The 21,486-nt window shown below is 54.4% G+C and overlaps 7 protein-coding genes across 7 annotated transcripts; 5 read left to right on the top strand and 2 right to left on the bottom strand.

Moving 5' to 3' along the window:
• Positions 1-3,025: 3,025 nt before the first annotated feature.
• C8Q71DRAFT_701737 (sterol esterase) lies at positions 3,026-7,018 on the top strand (the record flags this gene model as incomplete). Its single annotated transcript, XM_047920203.1, has 14 exons — positions 3,026-3,186; positions 3,254-3,417; positions 3,493-3,561; positions 3,703-3,813; positions 3,888-3,953; positions 4,010-4,079; positions 4,142-4,232; positions 4,287-4,553; positions 4,604-4,671; positions 4,817-4,886; positions 4,942-4,979; positions 5,037-5,143; positions 5,192-5,297; positions 6,805-7,018. 14 exons carry the CDS (start codon positions 3,026-3,028, stop codon positions 7,016-7,018), a joined length of 1,602 nt encoding a protein of 533 aa, XP_047782454.1.
• A 2,932-nt stretch (positions 7,019-9,950) lies between these two features.
• C8Q71DRAFT_701582 (peptidase S8/S53 domain-containing protein) lies at positions 9,951-10,698 on the top strand (the record flags this gene model as incomplete). The annotated part of the gene is given in 3 exon segments (XM_047920199.1): positions 9,951-10,069; positions 10,085-10,577; positions 10,642-10,698. Coding segments are annotated over 3 exon segments (669 nt in total), but the record flags the coding sequence as incomplete, so codon positions are not given.
• Positions 10,699-11,528: 830 nt separating this feature from the next.
• Positions 11,529-13,196, top strand: C8Q71DRAFT_846225 (uncharacterized protein; the record flags this gene model as incomplete). Its single annotated transcript, XM_047926632.1, has 5 exons — positions 11,529-11,766; positions 11,834-11,918; positions 12,102-12,121; positions 12,313-12,604; positions 12,886-13,196. The coding sequence occupies 5 exons, from the start codon at positions 11,529-11,531 to the stop codon at positions 13,061-13,063; spliced, it is 813 nt and encodes a 270-aa protein (XP_047782452.1). The 3' UTR covers positions 13,064-13,196.
• A 6-nt stretch (positions 13,197-13,202) lies between these two features.
• C8Q71DRAFT_702004 (uncharacterized protein) lies at positions 13,203-13,689 on the bottom strand (the record flags this gene model as incomplete). The annotated part of the gene is made up of 2 exons (XM_047920221.1): positions 13,203-13,531; positions 13,584-13,689. 2 exons carry the CDS (start codon positions 13,687-13,689, stop codon positions 13,203-13,205), a joined length of 435 nt encoding a protein of 144 aa, XP_047782451.1.
• Positions 13,690-14,431: 742 nt separating this feature from the next.
• Positions 14,432-14,833, top strand: C8Q71DRAFT_854835 (uncharacterized protein; the record flags this gene model as incomplete). The annotated part of the gene is made up of 1 exon (XM_047927115.1): positions 14,432-14,833. The coding sequence occupies one exon, from the start codon at positions 14,432-14,434 to the stop codon at positions 14,831-14,833; it is 402 nt and encodes a 133-aa protein (XP_047782450.1).
• A 496-nt stretch (positions 14,834-15,329) lies between these two features.
• On the top strand, positions 15,330-17,269 carry C8Q71DRAFT_721412 (uncharacterized protein; the record flags this gene model as incomplete). The annotated part of the gene is made up of 6 exons (XM_047921449.1): positions 15,330-15,468; positions 16,038-16,145; positions 16,182-16,289; positions 16,565-16,729; positions 16,757-16,782; positions 16,931-17,269. 6 exons carry the CDS (start codon positions 15,330-15,332, stop codon positions 17,267-17,269), a joined length of 885 nt encoding a protein of 294 aa, XP_047782449.1.
• A 595-nt stretch (positions 17,270-17,864) lies between these two features.
• C8Q71DRAFT_854833 (uncharacterized protein) lies at positions 17,865-18,648 on the bottom strand (the record flags this gene model as incomplete). The annotated part of the gene is made up of 3 exons (XM_047927114.1): positions 17,865-18,007; positions 18,069-18,242; positions 18,291-18,648. The coding sequence occupies 3 exons, from the start codon at positions 18,646-18,648 to the stop codon at positions 17,865-17,867; spliced, it is 675 nt and encodes a 224-aa protein (XP_047782448.1).
• Between the last annotated feature and the right edge of the window lie 2,838 nt (positions 18,649-21,486).

Here is a 21,486-nt window from a genome sequence, read left to right as displayed (position 1 = left end):
GTTACCAGTGCTACATAGGTACGTATATGTCTGCAACTAGCTCGTGGTACCGTGCCATGATCCGTGTAGGAGGCTATCTTAAGGGATGCGTATTAAGCGCCTGGATACATCGCACGAGCGCCCGACGCTTAAATGGACCCCTCTCCTCCTCCTTCGTACGAATAAACATATTGTGTTCCTTTTATATTCTCTTTTCTGACTCGCCTCCAGCTCATTCTAGACTCCTTCCTATTCCGTTCATGGCTGTTCTCGGAGTGGCACACGAGTGGTAACCTGTGCTACAGCTTCTTTATTCTCTTACTCATCTCGCTTACATTTTACACGATTGTTCGCTCGATTCCGTCTATGTTCGTTCTCGAATGGAGGACGCTTGACTACTCACCTCCGCGCCCGACGTTCGACTTCCCGCGTGTTACCGACCTCGCCAACGCTACGCTCACCCGCGCCAACGCGCCGACGAGCCCGTTTCCTCACACTATCGCATGTGATCGAAAGCCCAGTAGCGCCGCGTGCCACCGTGCGCTCTCTCGAAGTCAGCTTGTGTGTTCTGCCCGGGCTCGTGTGCGTATTCTGTGGTTTGCGTGCGATGTGCGTGTTCTGCGGTTCATGTGCGCGTTCTGCGGTTTGTGTGCGCATTCTGTATTCAGCGCTCGTGCTTCGCGGCCCATCCGTGCGTTCTACGATCGACGCGTATACACATTCTGCGGTTTGCGTTTACGTTGTTTTGATGGAGTTTAGGGAAAGATTTGGAGTCCCCAGTAAACTTCCGTGAAAGCCAATTGACGACTCAAGCCGCGTGAACACGAAGTCCGGAAAGCCGAAGATACGTCTGATCGGACGTCCCTAGCACCCGGCAACCTTGTCAGTGCTCACAGCACAGCCCTCGAGGATTCACGGCACAGCGCGCCCTCGGCTCGTCAACCAACTGGGCTACCCGATGAATCACGACCGGCTCGTACTTCTTCACGGATGCGGTGGTGAATGCGCGGTTCCAGACCTTGAGCGCCTTCGCATGCACCTGTGTGTTGGGGGCGCGCTGATGAGGTCAGGATGAGGTTACCGTTCATAATTACCGGCAGTGCGCTGGTCCCGCTTGCTCAAGATGCGGTGCCCATCCCGCACTGTGTACCGTCAGGTCGAGCTTATCGAGGGGAACGAGGTGGACAAGGCGTACTGGGGCCGCGTGACACGCTGAGTATGGAGGGAAGCAATCAATGTCCACTATGGACAGTACATTCGAGCCTGTCGGACCATGTCAGAGGAGCTACAGGGAACTGCGCACAAGAGAGTTTATCCAAGTGCACAATAGGACCGTATCTTGCATACGTTCTCTTGACGTTGAGATGTTGTGTGCCGGCCACGGCGATGAACATGCCGCGGAACTCCGTGAGCCTGCCAAGGAGGGGTGCCCAGGTACTTGTGGGGCAGATGAAAGGGCGACAGACGGTAGACAGTGACGGGCAGTAGGAGGAGTAGAATGGCGCGTAGCTGACCGTCGCGATGTATCATGTGGATGCTTTGCACGTCACCGGTGTCACAGGCAAGGTTCAATTGCAGCCGGAAGGCTATACGACAGGAATGCGCTCAACTTCCATCGCCGCGATGCAACTACTTATGGCCGAGGGTCGGCCGAGGGTCTGGGTGACGTGTTGATGAGTACAGGCAAAAGTAGCATTCGCATGCGCTGCGTTGTTCGTAATCTGACATGGACGGGACCGGGGTAAAGTGACAGCAGAACTTACCAGGTCTGTCACAGCTGGGCAACTGGGCCGTCGTCACAGGCATCCTGTGCACGATTTAGATCGCGGAAAGCTCAGCTGCACGAGTTTATTCAGAAAGATAGAAAGCTTTCCGTTCGGTGATACACGCTGTACGGTGACTGAGCGAATCTTGAACCAAGTAGTAGAAGAAAATGAAACTTACGGAATACACGATGGCACATTTGATCAGAACGGCCTAGAAGCGTGGTTCATTTATGGGAAGGAGGTCCTATCTCGACGGACTGAAAGCCAAGTATGGCATGAGCAGTGAATGAATTCATGAGTCATCGCACTCGGGGACAGAGGCGATCGTATCTACTTAGGTTGCGGTCGGACAACCGTTGGACAACCGTGTGACGATCGCTCACGTGAGCGTGACGACTCGCGAACAACTCGCGAACTGCAGGAGTCCGAGGCAAGTCTACAGCTGCTGCCTTGACCATCTTACCGAACCATGTACATTGACTCATTCACTGGACCTGATTCAAGGCGGTGCCTTGGAAGCCTGTACTACCGCCGGTACGCAGGAGCGCCAGCACTACGAAGTGACAGCTGCACTGTAATTCAACTCATCATGATCATGAAACCACGTCGAGCTCTGCCAAATGTATGGTTATCACTTGTCTCTTGAACGACGTAACCCACGACTCTCACTGACGCTAACTCGGATGGTGTACCTAGTGAGCGCTGTCACCGTCAAGACGCCGGGACGCCCGTCCGCTACTTCGGCCGGTGGCTAAATGGACCCCTCCTCCTCCTCCTCCTCCGCGGCAGCAATGCTTACGAAGCAGCGATGCACCGGATCCCTGTTGGTGTTGCATGTGGTTAACACTTGTCCACTACGCTCACTTTTTTCCCTCCTCCTCAGTGAAACAGAGTCTTGTAAAGGCCGAGCGCCGGCAAACTTCATGTCCGTTCTGGGTTTATGTTGACCATGAGGCTATGTATGTCGTTGCTCTGAGTCGGTGAGTCGGCGCGCTCGGAAATACGTCTCATGAAACCATTGATGACACAGGAATGTGGGGCATCTATCGAACATCCGCGGTTACGATGTCCTCCTGTGCCTGGTTACATTGGGTAATAGTGCGCCCGCTAACATACTTGCGGCGTTCACTGTGATGATGACCTAAGAGAGAGGTGCAGCATTGGGCAACCAGGCGTCCTAAGTTGGCGCCAGAATTGCTGGATTCTAGCATATATCAACATTTCGGACTCGAGCGACAAGAGAGAGACCACTACCATACATTATCCCTACCGGTTTGATCATGCTGTTCCATCTGCTGGTTGTCACAACCTTCTCGATTGTCTCGGGCGTACACTCAGCGCAAACGTCCTCGTCTCTCGTGACTCTTCCATATGGTCAATTCGAAGGGGTAGTCAACGGGAGTGTAACATCTTTCTTAGGCATTCCATATGCACAGCCTCCGTGAGTGACGCATACGCTGCTCGACTTGTGTCTGGAGTCTAACCGAACCTTGTGCCCTTCTACCAAGTTTGGGCGCTCTGCGCTTTGCACTCCCTCAGGCGCCTCAACAGCTATCCGAAATTCAGTTAGCAACGAACTACGGAGCGGCGTGTCCTCAACAAGCATCAGCTATACCGAATGTGTTGCCATTCCCCATTCCCCAAGCCCCCCCGCTGAATGTATCCGAAGACTGTACGTACGCATGACGGTCTTGTCTGAGCACTACTAGTAGGAAGCTGATATGCAAGGATGCACTGGCGTATATAGGTCTCTTCGTGAATGTCATCAAGCCGTCCACCATTCCTTCAACTCAGAAGCTACCGGTACTGTTTGTAGGTCCTACACATTGTATGATCCTATATGTTCGATGATCATGCTGATGATCTAAACCGCTGATCAGTGGATCTACGGGGGTACGCAGTGTATTCTGCGATCAAATATCGGCCGGAAAGCTCAGCGCCGCACCTCTGTATTTAGGTGGTTTCGAGACAGGGGACACATCCCTCCACGACGGCAGACCATTGGTGGAGCGCTCCCTTGCTCTCAATGAACCGGTCATCTTTGTCTCTGCAAATTATCGATTGAACGGTATGGCACTGTTTACTTTCAGTGCACTACCCTGCGTCGAAGCTTATTCGCAATTCACGTTCTCGCGTGTATAGCATTCGGGTTCCTGGCAAGTACAGAAGTGCAATCCGCTAAAGCAACAAACGTCGGATTGAGAGATCGTATGTACTCTCCAATTTTGGCATTAGACTGTTGACGAAGTGCAATTATCTCCTAGAGCGGTTCGCCATGGAATGGGTTCAGAAGTACATCACACATTTTGGCGGCGATTCCACTAAAGTCATTATGTGAGTGAGAGTATACTAGTTGTCCCAATCTTCGGGCTTGCTAACCTCATGATCGTCATGAGCTGGGGAGAAAGCGCAGGAGCGTTATCCGTAGGTTTGCATCTTGTGATAAATCATGGGAACACAAACGGACTCTTTCGCGGTGCCTTCATGGTAGGCATTACGTCGTTCAATTGCGTGGAGTACATACATGATCATTCTCTCCAGGAATCGGGTTCACCTTATGCTCTTCGGGACGTCTCAGCTGGTCAGCCGTTCTACGATCAGCTGGTGCAGTACACCGGGTGCACAGCCCAGCTCAACACGCTGGACTGTCTCCGACAGGTGCCATTGGACACGTTGATGGATGCCATAAACACGACTCCGGGTTTATACAACTACACAAACCTCAATCTGGCATGGCAGCCAAGGCTGGACTACGATCTATTCTCGCGCAACCCTCAACGGTCCATCGCAATGGGCAATTGGGCTCAGGTAATGCATATGTAGCAGCCACCATGTATCACTATTTGACTTCGAAATAGGTTCCAACTGTCTCTGGAGATTGTGACGACGAGGGAACCGTTTTCTCCCTAGGAAACACCAACATTACGTATGTCGTACCACAAAAGTTAACACTAATGCACCTCTGCTAACTAACGAACACATCCTAGGACTGACGCTGAATTTGCCGAATACGTGCAAACGAAGTGAGAGCGTATGAGCACGTGTCTCAGAAAGAAGCTGAATACAGCTAGTTACATCCCAGTCGCATCTAATTCACAGATAACAGCAATCTCTCAGGATTATCCCAGTGATTTCGCTCTTGTGAGACCGTTTCTTCGCGGCCTGAGTGCAATTGCTGACATTGATTGTGAGCCAGGGTTCGCCATTTGGGACCGGAGACGCATACAATCTGACGTAGGGACCGCAGAGCAATGACCAGTGTAATCCCGAGCTCACGCCTCGTCTCGTCAGGGCTCAGTACAAGCGTCTCGCGGCTTTCCAAGGCGATTGGGAGTTCCAGGCGCCACGCCGCTTATTCCAGATGACTGTAACGCCTCAGTGCAGTACTTGGGGCTTCTGTAAGCTATTGTCTCGAATGTTCGAGAGTCTTGCTAACACTTCTACAGTGTATAAGCGGGACAAATCGACGCCATACCTCGGTTCATATCATTCCACTGATCTTGTGGAGTTCTTCGGTGTGGGCGATTACATCGGAGCCGACGCACTGAGTGGGTGTCCAGTTCCATTTCAAGCGACACCGTACTGAACGTGATCGTGCAGTCAACTTTCAGTGATGTCAGTTAAAGTGACTCTATTTTGATTCATTAATGTATTTTTTTCTGTATTAACTTGATTCAAAAATGTATCCATGTTGAGTCAGTATTAATACACTGGCCAATCCATGTCCCGAATTGGGTGACTTTAATGCAGTGATGACTTAATACACTTTTGATACACTGACTAAGCCACCTGACTCAGATCTCTTAATACACTTGTAAGACACCTGTAAGACACTCCTTAGCCATTGTCTAAGTTGCATGTTACACCATTAAAACAAATAGATACAGTCCTACTGCATACATATATGTGGTCCTGAGTCACTGGATTAAGTAAAATCAAGGGAGATTGGATTTTAAAAAAAAGGGCACAAGTGGGGTTTGAACCCCAGACATCAGCAAAGGTCACATAATCACACAATTAACTCGGACACCAGCATCACTAACCACTACACCATAGGTCTGTTAGAATCTAGGTAACACAATGTGATATGACACAATGCTGGAATGCTGGACTTAGACATATTTTGGATGCTGGCACAGGGTGCCCTGTATCAGTGGTGACTTAACCAGGTGCATTAGAGGTGACTTAACCAGGTGTATTAGAGGTGAATCAACATAGTGTATGAGTGCTAGCCAGACAGGTGACTCAATAGTGACTTAACCAACAATGGATGCTAGATGTCAAATTTGTCAGGTCAAAGGTTAAAGTCACTATTGAGTCACCTGTCTGGCTAACATTAATACACTATGTGACTCAATAGTGACTTTAACCTTTGACCTGACAAATTTGACATCTAGCATCCATTGTTGGTTAAGTCACTATTGAGTCACCTGTCTGGCTAGCACTCATACACTATGTTGATTCACCTCTAATACACCTGGTTAAGTCACCTCTAATGCACCTGGTTAAGTCACCACTGATACAGGGCACCCTGTGCCAGCATCCAAAATATGTCTAAGTCCAGCATTCCAGCATTGTGTCATATCACATTGTGTTACCTAGATTCTAACAGACCTATGGTGTAGTGGTTAGTGATGCTGGTGTCCGAGTTAATTGTGTGATTATGTGACCTTTGCTGATGTCTGGGGTTCAAACCCCACTTGTGCCCTTTTTTTTAAAATCCAATCTCCCTTGATTTTACTTAATCCAGTGACTCAGGACCACATATATGTATGCAGTAGGACTGTATCTATTTGTTTTAATGGTGTAACATGCAACTTAGACAATGGCTAAGGAGTGTCTTACAGGTGTCTTACAAGTGTATTAAGAGATCTGAGTCAGGTGGCTTAGTCAGTGTATCAAAAGTGTATTAAGTCATCACTGCATTAAAGTCACCCAATTCGGGACATGGATTGGCCAGTGTATTAATACTGACTCAACATGGATACATTTTTGAATCAAGTTAATACAGAAAAAAATACATTAATGAATCAAAATAGAGTCACTTTAACTGACAAAGATGCAACTTTGCCTACAATCTGAATCCCAATGCACCGCCAGACGTCCCAGCGAATGTCAGCTATCTCGCCAACATACAATGGCCTACGTGGAATTCGCAGTCGCCGCAGTTGTTGACTTTTGTAGATCCTGCTCCGTCACTGGGTTTCACCGAGGATAGCTATCGTGCTACCGGGATGTCACTCATCGGGGAGTTGTCCTTGGCATTCCCATGATTTTGGGAGTCATTACGATGTGAAATACTGCAGCCCAATGCATACTCAGGCTACTGATATTACATTGATTCTAGCTACTGACGTCCGTCACGCTGGCTTGCGCGCGCATATGACATTGTTCTGTAATTCTGCGTTCGGCGAGGTCTGCCACTCGTTCTCCATCTTGTCCATCATCAAATCGAAATCTGCTTCCGAACCGACATGCCCGAAACCCCCAGCCTTGAGTACAGGAGTCTTCACTCCGCGAAAGGCGCCCATCCAGTTCTTGCGAGCGTCAGCGGCGAGCTCTCCTCCGTTGCTACCCAGCGGGATCAACGTGGGCTCAACGCTTATCTGCGTGAACCCGGCTTGGCGAAGCATATCAGGGATGAGGGCGGCACAGTCAAGTACCAGGCCTCTCGCTCAGGCGTAAAGGGCGTTCCTATACATAAATATACTGTTGTTGTAGTCCAGGACTCATACATGAGTGCTGTGACTGCAGATGGCCAGCGGCAGCAAGCCTTGATGCATAACTCATACATCTGTCTGATGTATAGATTGTCCCGCGGTGTATGACTCATGCATCGCACCGCAGACGTCTGATGTATAAACCCTCCCGCGATGTATGGCTCATACATCGCCCCGGACGCCTCATGTATAAATTGTCCCGCGACTCATCCATCGCGTCTCAGCGTCCGATGTATCACCCGTCCCGCAATGTATAGCTCATACATTGCCCCGGACACCTCATGTATGAACTATCCCGCGACTCATACATCGCGTCTCGAAGTCCGATGTATCATCCGTCCCGCGACTCATACATCCCGCGATGTATCATGTACATCGGGAAAACCCCCTTTTGGAAATTCGTGAGAAGTTATGAATATTGCGCAGAACAAAGATAACGTAGACACATTCTACGGAACATAGCTAACAATCAATACATTGCCCAGTATTGTTAGAATGAGCGAGGGATTACTGAGAATGCCATTGAGGGGCTGTACATGATATAGTATTATCTGTCTTGGTGTCGAACAAGCGATATGGGCCAAAACATTGATAAAATTGTATCAATTCTACGAATCGGTGTACATTACATGAGTATCATAGTCGTTTGTACTTCGACAGCGCAGACTAATCTAGTTTCCTCCACCAAAGGCGCAGGGCCGCGGGATAAGGGACATCCTGCGTGGCTCTGCGAATGCGGCACGACTGCGTCTGTGCCCGCCGGTCGCTGGCCCCCCTCACCACTCGCCCATCCCTACTGTCCGGCCTTCCTCCCCGCTCACTCACCCTCGCGCCCGCCTAGTCTTGCCGTGCACTGGCCCTGCCCGCTGCCGCGGGCTCATTCTCGCCCACTGCCCTTCACAAGTTGCCCTCGCCCGTTCTTTCCTCGTGCATATGCAGTTCATTGGTTGTGTTAGCGTGCTGGGCATTCGCCCTGCACGCTCATCGTCGCCGTGCGTGTCGTCGTCGCGCGTGTGCCTGCCCTCTGTCCTGCTTGCTTGTTTGCGTGCACGTGCGTTTGGCAGCCAGGTATGCGTGCTGGCAGCCCTCCTCCTTGCACGTTGAACTGTAATAATACTATTAGTGAATTGCAGGGGTAAACCCCCGGGTGTCCGGGAGCTTACCCGTACCCGTACCCACGGGGGTCAGATACCTGCCCGGCGGGTACGGGTTGTCCGCGGGTCTCGCGGGTTTCGACGGGTGCGGGTACCGGTGAAGGGTCAGGCGGGCAAGGAGGTGGGGGATGGGCTTGCGAACGTGCGAGTACGCGGGTGCAGCGGGCGATCGTGCGTGCACGCGGGTGCGGCGGGCGATCGTGCGTGCACGCGATCATGCATGCAGGTGGGCGACGAGTTACCACGCGCGCAAGGGGTGATCGTGCGGGCAAGGGGCGATCATGCGGGGCGAGCAATCATGGTCGTGCGGGAGGGAAGGTGAATGGTCGTGCAACGAGCGATCATGGTGGTGGGTGGATGGGTACGTACGCTGGCGTGAGCAGGCTGGGCGAGCAGCTGGGACACACGGAGGTGGGCGGGGATACACGCGAACGCGCAGGATGAGGACGGTGTAATCGCAGGAAGTGTTACTCACCTGCGGCATCTGCTCACCGCCGGCAGCCCTCTCTCGACCTCGCCCCCATGCATTGCTCGCGTTTGAGACGCGAGCGCGCAGGGCTGTTGTAGCAGGTGGGCGGCGCAGTCTCGCGCCGGTCTCTTGCGCGTCGCGTCGCCAGCTGCTCGTTCTTCGCGTTGAGCGCGGGAACAGCGACGTTCCTCTGTCGCATCCGCGAAGGCTGGGAAGCAGCGAGGTCGCGCTGCCTCGCCGTCGACAGCACCGCGGATGCGACGCGCTGGCAGCGGTGGCGGTGGCGGGGAGATTGATGAATGCGGCGGGCGTCCAATTTGGGACGTGGCGCGGCCGCGGGATGCTGCTGGGACGGTGAAGGCGGTGCACGGATTGAGGACTGAGGTGGAGGGAGGATCGACGCGAGAGTCGCGCGCAGAGCAAGTCCTAAACGCCCACTTCGGGATCTTCCGATGCAGGCCGCATAAGGCAAGTCCGACAGCGCTTGCGTCCGTCCTGCCAGCGCGCAAGTGCTGACCCTCCCTTCACTCCCTCCTCCACGGCCTTGCTCTGTGCCGCTCGACCGCCACTCGTCCGCGCCTCAAGATCATGAAAGGCGGCCATTACATGAAGAGACAGGCCTACCATGGGCCTGTCAGAGGTACAGGTACGCCGCGGCATGTTCGAGACGTCAACGCGCGTCCAACCCAACAAGTCAGCAGTACATAACAGCACCAGCGACGCTGCAAAAGCGTCGCCAGTGTGCTCACGAAGGATGCGGCGGGTGCAGAGTAGAGTGGGCTAGCGCGGCTGAGATGCTGCATGAATTGTACGTGTATGTCCTATTCCCTCTCTTGGCCTTCCTCACTGCCTAACCCACCACCTGGGTGCGCGGGGCGTCTCCCTCCTCTACGCTTCTGGTGACGGCGGTGTGTCCGGCAACCAGGCATCCAGCAACTTCTGCACGAAGTTCGTGTCTGTCTTCCCTACAAGCTGTCCCTAGTACGTGCGCCCCAGCTTCGTCCTTCTTCCTCTGACCTCTTCTGATGTGACCACCGTCGGGGCGACGACCGAGCAGCCCACAGAGATCGGAGCGAGCTTCTCCGGGGGCGGCTCCTCGAACTGCTTCGCACAGTCTGCCTACCAGTCTGCCGCCATCGCCTCGTACCTCAGCGCGCTTGGGTCGAACTCGAGCGGGCTCTTGAGCGCGACCGGCCGCGCGTACCCGGACGTATCGGCGTACGGCACGCGGTACGACATCAAGTCCAGCGCGGTGTCGCTCATCGTGAGTGGGACGAGCTGCTCTACCTCTACGCCGACGTTCGCGGTGATCGTCACGCTGCTGAATGACCAGCTGCTCAGCGCGGGCAAGAGCATACTCGGGTTCTTGAACCCGCGGCTGTGTAGCACCGCGGCGGGTATGGGTGTGCTGAACGATGTCGTGGGCGAGAACAACCTCGCGTGCAGTGGGGGTACGACTGGGTTCTACGCCGCGCAGGGATGGGATCCTGTGAGTGTTGTACTGTGTTGTGTGCGTTGTGCGGTTCTGACGATGACGATGATGGCTCTCGCAGGTTACGGGGCTTGGCACGCCGAACTTCGCCATACTCGCATCTGCGGCGGGCCTCTGAGCCGTGGAACATTGTTTGAAACCTTGACTTCGTCTCTAACCTTGCATTCAAGCTTCTGTCGCGCATGTTGCATGTTCTCTACGGGACTTCCAGCTTACATACATGTTCTTCGTCACGGACACTGGGACACAGAATTGAATCAAGGCTTGCTAATAGTACTTTGTTTGTTCATCACATGTACTCGCTCCATCTAGACAGTAGTACTACCTCGCAATTCATCTAATGTTCTTAAAATATCTGTCTGTGTGAGGCTTCTGACGACATGAGAACATGAATAATGATGAATCATATGTACTATATTCTTCAATCTGTGACACATAATATTGAGGTAGGTACTCATAATGCACTCAAATACTCAATATATTGTCTGAAATTCGTACAGGAATTCGGGGGGGTAGCTAATTCTCTACAATATTCCGAACAGGCGAATAGTTGTAATTGTTCATTGTTCTGTACAATACTCTGTAATTTGATGTATTCTCAAGTGAGGCTTTTCCTGATGTATAAACCCTCCCTCTCGACTCATACATCGCGTATCGGCGTCCGATGTATCACCCGTCCCGCGATGTATAGCTCATACATCGCGTCTCGACGTCCGATGTACCACCCGTCCGACCCGCGACTCATACATCCCGCGATGTATAAACCCTCCCTATAACTTGAAGTATAAGTCTCTCGCGAGTACGCATAAGCGAGCCGGACGGGAAAGGCCGGTATGTTGAGCGCTCCGGATACTTACATAAGTCAGACAGCACACTTCCGGGTAGCGTTGGCGCCTAGCTTTGCTGGCTGCGCTTTCCTCCACCACCACCACCCTGCCACCGTTCTCCATGCTCGGCGAGCGCAGGGTCGACCTCCTTACGACGGGACACCCTCGTCCAAGCCCAGGGTCGACCTCCTTACGACGGGACACCCTCGTCCAAGCCCAGGGTCGACCTCCTTACGACTGGACACCCTCGTCCCAGCCCAGGTTCGACCTCCTTACGACTGGACACCCTCGTCCCAGCCCAGGGTCGACCTTGCGACGTCGACTTCCCTACGACGGGACACCCTCGACCCATGGCTTTGGTACGTTGATCACCATTTCTACGTCGCTGATTGCTCATTCTGATGATGCCCACCCTCCTGTCTGTAGGCCATCCTCAATCGGGGCTTTTGAGAGGGACGGATGCTCTGAGTGCGACGCGAGTCCTCGAGGTGGTCCTCGAGGGCTGTCCTTGGTGAGTGATTCGTTCCTTTGCTATTGAACATATGACTGAGGCTGCTTGTCGCTCGGATAGAGTCTATCGGCGTCCACGTGTACCTGTCGACCATTCCCAACGCTGCACGTCAACAATGCCTCAAGCTTTGCTCGATTTGCTCGGCAAGGCATGAAGTGCAGGTTCATGACTCAACATTCAAAGCCTGCAGTCTGGTGTACAAGGTATGTGTCCTGCTGTATGAAGCCTGCAGCTCGATGTATGAGGCCTGTGGGTCGACGTTCGAGGCCTGTGCAGCGCCATGTATGGGGCGTCCGGCCCTGCGCGGCGCGATGTATCAGGCCGCCGGCGCGACGTTGTAGGCCTGCGCTGCACGATGTATGAGGTATCGAGGCGCGATGTATGAGGCGTTGAGGCGCGATGTATGAGGCGTCGAGCACGATGTATGAGGCGTCGAGCGCGATGTATGAGGCGTCGAGCACGATGTATGAGGCGTCGAGCACGATGTATGAGGCGTCGAGCACGATGTATGAGGCGTCGAGCACGATGTATGAGGCGTCGAGCACGATGTATGAGGCCCGCGGCGTGATGTGGCGCGTTGCACGAGGCCGGGCCACGATGTTCCGCGGCTCAATGTATGGAGTCTGTGGCGCGACGTTCAAGGCTTGCGCGGCGCGATGTATGAGGCCTATGCCGCGATGTGTGAGGTCCGTGGCGTGATGTGGTGCGCTGCATGAGGCCGGGACACGATGTCCCGCGCCTCCATGTATGAAGCCTGTGGCACGATGTATGAGTCGGGTGGCGTGATGTATGGGACGGTTGGCGCAACGTTCAAGGCTTGCGCGGCGCGATGTATGAGGCCCGCGGCGTGATGCAGCGCGCTGCATGAGGCGGGGACACGATATCCCGTGGCTCGGTGTATGAAGCCTGCGGCACAATGTATGAGGCTCGGGAGCCGGTGCTTGAGGTCCGTGACACGATGTATAAGGCCCCAGGGCTCGATGTCTAAGGCCTACGTCAATGATGTATGGGTCCTGCCTGCGATGTATGACGCCTCTGACGCGATGTGTAAGAGTCTGCCGCGATGTATAAGGGTCCGTGGCTCGGTGCTGGAAGCCCCAGAGGTGATGTATGAAGCCCGCAGCATGGGATATGGCATCCATTGATGCGATGTGCAAGGCCCACGTCACGATGTCAGAGGGCTGCAACACTTTGTATATAGCCTGAAGCTTGATGTACGAAACCTCCATTGTATACTAGTCCATTAGCTATCATTACAATGCAATGTGATACAAAGTCCAGGTGCTACGTTTGTGCGTGAATAATGCCTGATATGTCTGGTCTATTCCTACAGAGTCGGATGAACTCAGGAACGTTCCTCCAAGCATGCGTACAGTAGTCATAGAGTGCACGTCGTAAGTCTGCCTGCCTGAGTGCGTATGCTCGACGACCCTGGGCATGCTCTGCCGTACGCCCTACAGCAGCATCCCAGTCTTCTTGGACCTGGTCCGTCCACCAGTCTGCCTGCCACTTGAAGAAGGCGCCGACTCGTCGCATCTCCTCGTTAAGGAGATCGCATTCTTCGTCCCAGCGCATTGCGCGCGCGCGTGCTTTGCACCACTCGATGCGTACAGCTAAAGCAAGCATGTCAGTGACGGTTTTACATTCATACAGGAACAAGGTCACCTTCTTGGTCGTCCTCGTCATCGTCGTGACCTACTGTCCCGCTCGTCCGCCATATCCATGAAAGGGTCTTGCGGCCCTCGGTCTCGTGGTCAAGGCCTTGGTGCATTGCGCGGATATCGCTCCGATTGAGTGAACGGAGGGCCTTCTGCCACTGTCCGCTATCCTCGGGATCTATGGTATAGAGAGCAGCATGCGCTCGGCGATAACGCTCAGCGTCGGCGTCAATCTTTGCTTGTATTGTATCGATGTATGCGCGGGACCGGGTGTTGTAGCGTTGGCCCCTCACGTCTCGATCCTTGATGTTGAAGAGCTTCGTGCGGGCACGAAGATGACGCCGCATCTGGTCAAGAGAGTCGTTAGCCTGGGCTAGGCGCATACGTCGCTCAATGTCAAGCAAACCGGGCGCCGGCGGGACTTGAGGGTGATTGTAGACGTCAGATGGGAGGTAGAGTGCGGCGTTCTCGGCGAGGACTGCGGCTACTGAGGCTTCTGCGGCTTGGTTACGCAGTGTTGCTACACCTGGCATGTAGAGAAGCTGAATCTCTCGCCAGGCGTCGATGCGAATTTGCAGATTGTTGCGGCGGCGGATAAGGTGCGCGCGTTGCATCAGGAAACTGTGCAATCTCTGATGGTATGTGCATCTGAGAGCTGGCCTTCAGAGGCATCAGCACACTTCAGACATCAAATTTATCAGAACATCTCAGTTAGCCTCAGCTAGTACCAGACAGTGCCAGATAGCACAGTGCATCAGATAGCATATGTCCTCGAATTGGCATGGCCCGGTGCCTCACAAAAGAAGGCCGAAAACACAATATATTTGGAGACTACTACAATCTGTAGTATAATACATGTCTACAGTGCACGAATGGGGCGGCGTCTTTGCACGTGGTCTCGTCGGGTTCGTGCACCTCATCTCCTGCATTCTCTCCACATCCACAGCTGCACCATCCCGTACCTACTCCCCGTGCTCGCTCTCGATGCGCGCCAGCTTGTCTACAGCCACGCATGCTAGCCGTCCACCGTCTTGCCATGTCGAGATTGTAGGGCACGCCGCGAAGCGTGAGGAGGCAGTTGATGGACACGTTTTGCGCTTGCGCGTGCTGGTCCGCGTCCAGGCAGATGTTGCACAGCGTGCAAAACGTCCAGTGGAAGACGTGCTTGTGCTCACCGAGGAGGCCGAGCGGCGGCAGAAGAGCCCAGTCCCGTCCGGGGCAGGATACGTCGGAGGGGCATGGGCAGTGAAGGGTTAGGGAGCCTGAGCGCACCTTGTGCACGAGCTGGCCGTTCCTGCGCGCAAGCTGCACGGGGAGCTGCACAGGTCGTCGGGATGCCCAGAGCATGCATCACCTCGGGGCAGGGTGACTAGCGGATAGAGAAGCACAGCACCGCGGTCCGCGAGCCCGTCTGCAAACCGCGCGAAATTGGGCAGATGGACGGCCGAGTGAGGGAGTGAGGTGAGCAGACAGCTGAGCGAGGCGCATGGACAGCTGAGCGAGGCGTGGCAGTCGAGCGAGGCGTGCGGATGACTGGGCAGGCGGCGGGTGGCTGATCGGGCGAACGGGCAATTGGGCAAGCCGCGAGCAGGCGGGCAAGTACGACACAGGAGAATGGACAGAGGAGCGGGTACGCCACTGTCAGGTGGCTCAATGAGTGGGTAAGCATGTAGGTATGTGAGCGAGCGGGTGTATATACTCGCTGGCACGGGCACAGAAAAGTTAATGGCGTACCTTTGAACATATCCAAGATATGTCCTGTATCCTCTACTTCCGTATTGCACTCGCTTCTCCATCGCAAAACGGCCGTACCGGTGCATTAACAAGCCATCGCAGCTCGGCGTCGCACTGCGTCTCCGATGGCTGGATGCACCTGTCAAACATGTGCGATGGTGAGTGATGTACGGTGAACGGGCCAGTGTTCGTAGCTGGTCGACATCCCGCTGCGTGCGCAAAGGGTGCCAAAGGCAGGTGCTGCGCAAATAGTTCGTGCTGTAGGTAAGCCGGGAGGACGCAGTTGGGTATGAGCTGTGCCAGTGGCTTGACCGCCGCACGCGGCACGAGGACGTAGGGCGAAGATGATGACCGGCGAGCTGCTGGCCTTGCGAACGCGAGCATCGTTCGTTGCGTGCGTGAAACTCGGGTCAACAGGTATGTGAGTGAGGCTGTGCAGTGTGTCGTGCGCGCGCAAGGTATCGAGCTTTGCTGACCGTTGACGTGGCTGGTGGAGGCGGTAGTGAGGAGTTCAAGTCCTAAGCGCCTTGGCGGCCCGACCCGTCAAGCGCGCTTACCGGTTTTCCTCTCGCTCTCACTGGTCTTCCCCTCCGATCCCTCGTGTCCGCCCTACCTCCTCTCGTCCCCGCATCTCACATCTACGTCCTCACCTGTCCTCGCCCTCCTGCCATTGACCTCCAGAAGCCATACGCTGGCCTGTCAAGAGCTGACGTGGACGATTAGTCAGCCACGATTCTCAAGATCGAGTGCCATGCAACCGCAACGAGATTCAAGGACGTGCGAGAAGCAGCGGCGATGGAGGCCTGCGAGAGATGGGCGGCGGTCACAGTATCTGGTGAGTACGCGTCTGCTTATGAATGATGTCACACAGACGACCTCGGCCAGCGAATACCTCCCAAGGACAATCCAACAAAGACGAACATGGGGGATACAACCCCAGTGCGCGTGTGCTCATGCAACAAGGGCGAGCACAGCGAAGGTGAGCCCGACATGTTCGTGCACCGCTAACATCAGCTCTGTAAGTGTACATCAAACGGTTCTTAAGGTGACGCGAGACGTCGGCACGTAAATCGACGTGTGACGCACCCCACGATCCGAGCATGGCCCAACGGCCGTAACAAACTCCAGCGATGAACACCGGGGCGCGACGGATGGGCACGAAGGAAGGAAAAGATGAGTACATCGTCCTCATCTCACCCAACACCAGAGCCTCTGATGTTCGGCGTGCCGCCCATGCTCTACGATCCCGCGCAGTCAGCGCAGCAGCAGGATCAGTGTGGCATAGCATAGCAGACTACAACGCGTGGGCTGAGAGCTTCGCCCAAGGCGGGCAGTACGCAAACGCCGGTGCTACTGGCTACGCGCAGGCCGGCAGCATGCCCCATCTCGAGTATGGGCAGCAGCAGCAGTCGATGCAGGGTAAGTATGGCCATCTCAATGGACCAGGGACACGGCCAGTACGGATATCAGCAGTACGCGCCATAGACTCACGACCACTATAACCCGGCGTATCCCCAACAAACACCCACGAACACGTCCTTCAGTCGCCCACAACATAGCCTCCCGCGGTCGTCGCGGCTACGCGAGCGTGACATCACCGAATATGTCTATGCCCGACAGCACGGCTTTCACTCGCAGCCATCGCAGGCGCAGCCACAAGCTCCCGCGCAACCAGGCATGCAGACGAGATCATCCGTGCAGTCGGTCCCAACCGCGAACGCGATCCCCCAGCAGCGCTTCCAGCTCGCAGAGTATCGCCATCCGGACCAGCTCGTTGCGCCCGCGCCCGTGCCGTCGTCGTACACCGCGACGGGCAGCACGCCGACGAGCGACATCAACAGCTTCTCGTCCTCACCCGTTTCGTGGGGTGCAGACCGGAGCCAAGGCGAGCCCAGTGCGACGCAGACGCAGAGCACAACACGGAAGCAGGGGAGTGCGACGAAGCCTGAAGACGCGTGAGCACAACGGATGACCTGCACGCGCCGAGCAAGTAGCGGGGCTTGTGTGAGCTCATGGATTAGTGCTCGACAAATAGAGTCTCGATGCGCATGGGCCCACCGGGTAGGCGGGTGCGAGCTTACTGCGAGTATCGCCACTGAGTGCTGTTCGTGTTCCTTGGTTCGTCTTCTTGTGCACTCCCCATGTATATACAGTAGTATGCCATCAGACCTGTCTATAGTGACCGAAATATACCGTTTTTGAGCATATGTCATCTGGAATCACTGAGAGTCTGACGTGTCTGACATGTTATCTGACCACTCTGGACCACTCTGACACTCTCTGATGCTCTCTGAAAATTCTCTCTGACAACAACAATTCGCAAAAAGTCGAGTTCTTGAGGGCTGGCCGTATGAGCGGTTCTGATGCAATCTGAAGCATTCTGAACGCTTATGAAGCCCCTGACAGGGCCCGTCAGAGGAATTGCACGAAAAGCTGATGTGATCATCCGGAGAGTGGGCACTGAGTTCGGCAGCGTCTGAACGTAGACGCCGTCTGAGGAAGTGTGTGTGTGTGAACGTTGCGAAAATTAAGGGCTCGAAGCGGCTCGGATCACTTACTGATGGTCCTCTAGCTCAAGTCCCGCCGTTATCAACGCGCTTGGGGAGACCTTCTCATGCAGAGGTATGAGGGTCCCGTTGGCGATGCCTGCGGACTCCTCTTCAGCGAGCTCGCGCCGAACGGCTGCAAGAGTGATAGCTGCACAACGGAATCTCATGAGTCATGTTTGATTGCAGGGCATAACGAAAGCGATACTCACGATGACGTGTGGCTACAAACGGATTAAAATCCGCTCCCTCCTCCCACGCTTCGACTTGCTGCATCCACTCCGTGACGCGCGTTCGATCAGTCACCGCGGTAAGTTCTTCGAAGATCACGGTTTGCTCCGCGCTTTCTATGACAGCGCTCTTCATGCGGTCCAAGAGCGTTCTCGCTAAATAGCAGTCAGTCATGGTAAGGGTGAGGTGGCATCATGACGCACCGAGGTGAGTGACCTTTCTCCAATTGTAATCTCCGAAGGCATCGTCGAGCACATCTCGACGAGAGCCAGGCCCCATTTCCTTCGTGCTGCCAGAAAACCCGTTGACCGCGGCCCAGCCACGTTCCACGCCCTCGCCATCGGTCCGGCCAACACCCTTGACGTAGTTGAACGAATACTTCGTCTGGCAGCTATCTTGATGGGCCGGTAAGTGGAACTTCGGGATGAGAAACGTGATGGTGCGAGCGTCGTAGTTCCATCGCGGGTCGTAACGGAGCATCCTGCTCCATAGATTGGTGCTCCATTGACATGCGATGTCGTACGAGACGACGAGACTAGTGCCGAGCACGGGTATACCCATGGGTACCCCGAGCTATACCCGGACCCTTACCCGGGCGGGTACGGACCCGTCCGCACGGGTCCGGGTATTGCGCGGGTTAGCGCGGGTCACGGCGGGTACGGCGGGTAGCAGCGGGTATTGGGCATGAAGGTACATCGACGGTTGCATTTCGTTCATTGTGGTACTACCAATAAACACTGTAGTTACTTAGTCTACCTCGATCGGCGCAGCTGCAACGCGCACAGAAGTCTTCGCACCATCATCTGCCTCCTTCGTGACAACATCAACATCCTCGTCCCGGATGAAGCCCTTCTTACTCCAGTCGCCCAAGCACAGAAGAGCGCGGATTGACCGCGCTGACATCCCATTGCGGATATGGGGCAGAAGCAAGCGGCCCCGGCTAAATATCCTCTCAACGTCAACAGACGTCGCTACTTTCATGCATGAGCACTGTCACTGACCACGCATTCAACCACAAGACATACCTGGGATGGTTAGATAGCTTATAGCCATCCGTGAGAGGGTCGGGTACGTGCGACAATTATCATGCCACCAGGCGATTGGGTCTTGGACGGCCTCGACCTTCGACGTCAGGTAGGCGTCAAGCTCGTCAGTGACTTTGATGGGCTTTGGCGGCGCAAGCGCAGGTATATTGTCAAAAATGTTCTTTGACTGCTGTAAGTTGAGCTCAGCCTTCATCGCGAACAAGATCAGACGACGTCTTGTACGCACCTTGGTACCCTTGCCGTCATCTCCGCTACCACCCGCTTCGCTGCTAGACGAACCGTCAGTTGAGGCGCTGCCCGTCTTGCGATGGCGCTCAAGCCAATCCTTGTGCTCGTCGCGGACGAGTTGTTCGGCGCTCTTGATCCACCCGTCTTGCCATCTCGCCTTCTCAAAGTATTGAAGCTTGTGACGTGGATGAAGCACTGTATGACAATCAGTAGGTAGCTCGTGCAAATGATAAGCCAATGCATACTCACCCATTGCGATGCGATATGCGTTCGACTCATCAGTCTTACCATAGTACCGGTTCAACGTCTTCTTCGCAAGATTGACGCCTGCACGGATTGAAGGTAAAAGACTCGCGTCGAGGGAGAAATCAGTCATGCGTTCATCGAGTAGGTCCATCGCCGGGATGACGGTCGCAAGGTTGGGGACAGCGCGAGAGAAGAACTTCGTCCCGTCCCAGAATACCTATCAGGCGCACGTGGCGGGAGTTGAGTGGTGACAAAATGTAACAGTATGTGACGAACCTTCAGAATGTCACACAACTGGCTCACGATCTTCCACTCGCCATCGTCCAACTCCAATCGCCGCAAGTCCATAGCGCGGTCCCCGGTGAGTGCATCAATAGCTTCTCGGAACTCCAGGGCGAACTGAAGCATCTCATACGTTGAATTCCAGCGCGTACGAACGTCACGCGGCATGTTCTCGGACGGCATTTCAAGCTGCAAGAGCTTCTCGCGCCATGCAGGGAGTAGCTTTGTGGTCGAGTTGATCACGCCATGAGCGAACTTGCGGAGCTGTGTACATGGTGAGTGTCAATGCCATATCATTCAAGGTGTATTAACAGACTTTCGCGAGCACGAGCTTGACGGGGCGCGTAGTCGTCTCAAGCTCGGCCACCTCCTCTTCCGTCAAGTCCAGCCGCTCATCGACCCAGCCCTCGACATCGTCGAGATCGACGGCATCCATATCCCACTCACTCCCGTCATCATCGTCATCATCGACCTCGATGTCTTCAAGATCAGCCGCAAGATCGCGCAAGGCAGCCTCTGCTGCATCCAGAGCGACGTCGCGCGCGTTCTTTTTCTTCACCGGGGTGACATCAAACTGACGCAGTAAAGTCTTGACCACTAGGTTCAAGATGTGGTCAAAACAGCGAACGCGCGTTGCTTGGCCACGGAACGAATCGACGAGCTCGTCGAGCTCGTCGATCATCACATCATTTGCCGATGCGTTATCTGCGGTGACAGCGAGTATCTACACAAACAGTGAGTACTTCATTCTTTTCAATCGAGGCTTCAGACTCATACCTTGGTGTCAATACCGAGATCCTTCAGCAAACTTGTGAAGACAACGGCCAGGTTGATACCTGAGTGCGCCTTTGCAAGTTCGACAACGTCGAGAACGAGCTGCACAGGTGCGCCGTTCTGTTCGAAGTGCACTGCAAAGGCGACCATTGCCTTGTGATTCGGGGAGGTCCAACAGTCGGTGGTGAAGTTGAGTTCACCATCGAACTCCTGTTGGAAACGTAAGGTATGTCCCAAAGAATCACTTGCATCGATGTGTACTCACCTGCAGCATTTTCGCAATGCGGGCGCGTGTACGCGTGAAGACGTTCTGGACATCGCGGGCGACGGTCCATCGCGATGGGAGCCAGTATTCGGGACGACCCGTCTTCATCAAACTCTGGAACGCGCGATCATTGACGATGGAGAACGGGCGCATACTCTCGGCAACCCAGCGGACGATTTCCGCTCTGATGGGTGAGCAGATGAGTCTTGATGATAAGGTGTGAGTTACTGATACTTACCTTGTCTCGTTGCGCGTGTGCTGGCGTACCGAGTACGTAATTTTACCTTTGCCGGTACGTTTGAACGAGACAGTAAGATCGCCTGACCGTAAGTATTTCTTCACACCCTCACGAGCCCTCTTCGCTGACCCGAGAGCGTCTGCGGATGCTAGAGCTTCCTCACTAAAGCATTTCTTCACATGTTTCCGAAGATTGCTCGTCGAGTTTCGGTCTTGCTTGTCGAGCCAGCGTTTGATGGTTGTTGAGCAGCCTCGATTGGCGCATGCAAACAGGTGCGCTCGCTTCCCCTTCTCGTCAACCTTGATAGTAACTTCCGTCTT

The sequence above is a fragment of the Rhodofomes roseus genome (genome assembly GCF_022264815.1).
Source record: "Rhodofomes roseus strain CIRM-BRFM 1785 chromosome Unknown C8Q71scaffold_4, whole genome shotgun sequence".
Taxonomy (NCBI): Eukaryota; Fungi; Basidiomycota; class Agaricomycetes; order Polyporales; family Fomitopsidaceae; genus Rhodofomes; species Rhodofomes roseus.
Note: the sequence above shows the minus strand (reverse complement) of the source record. Positions and strands in the feature narration are given on the sequence as shown.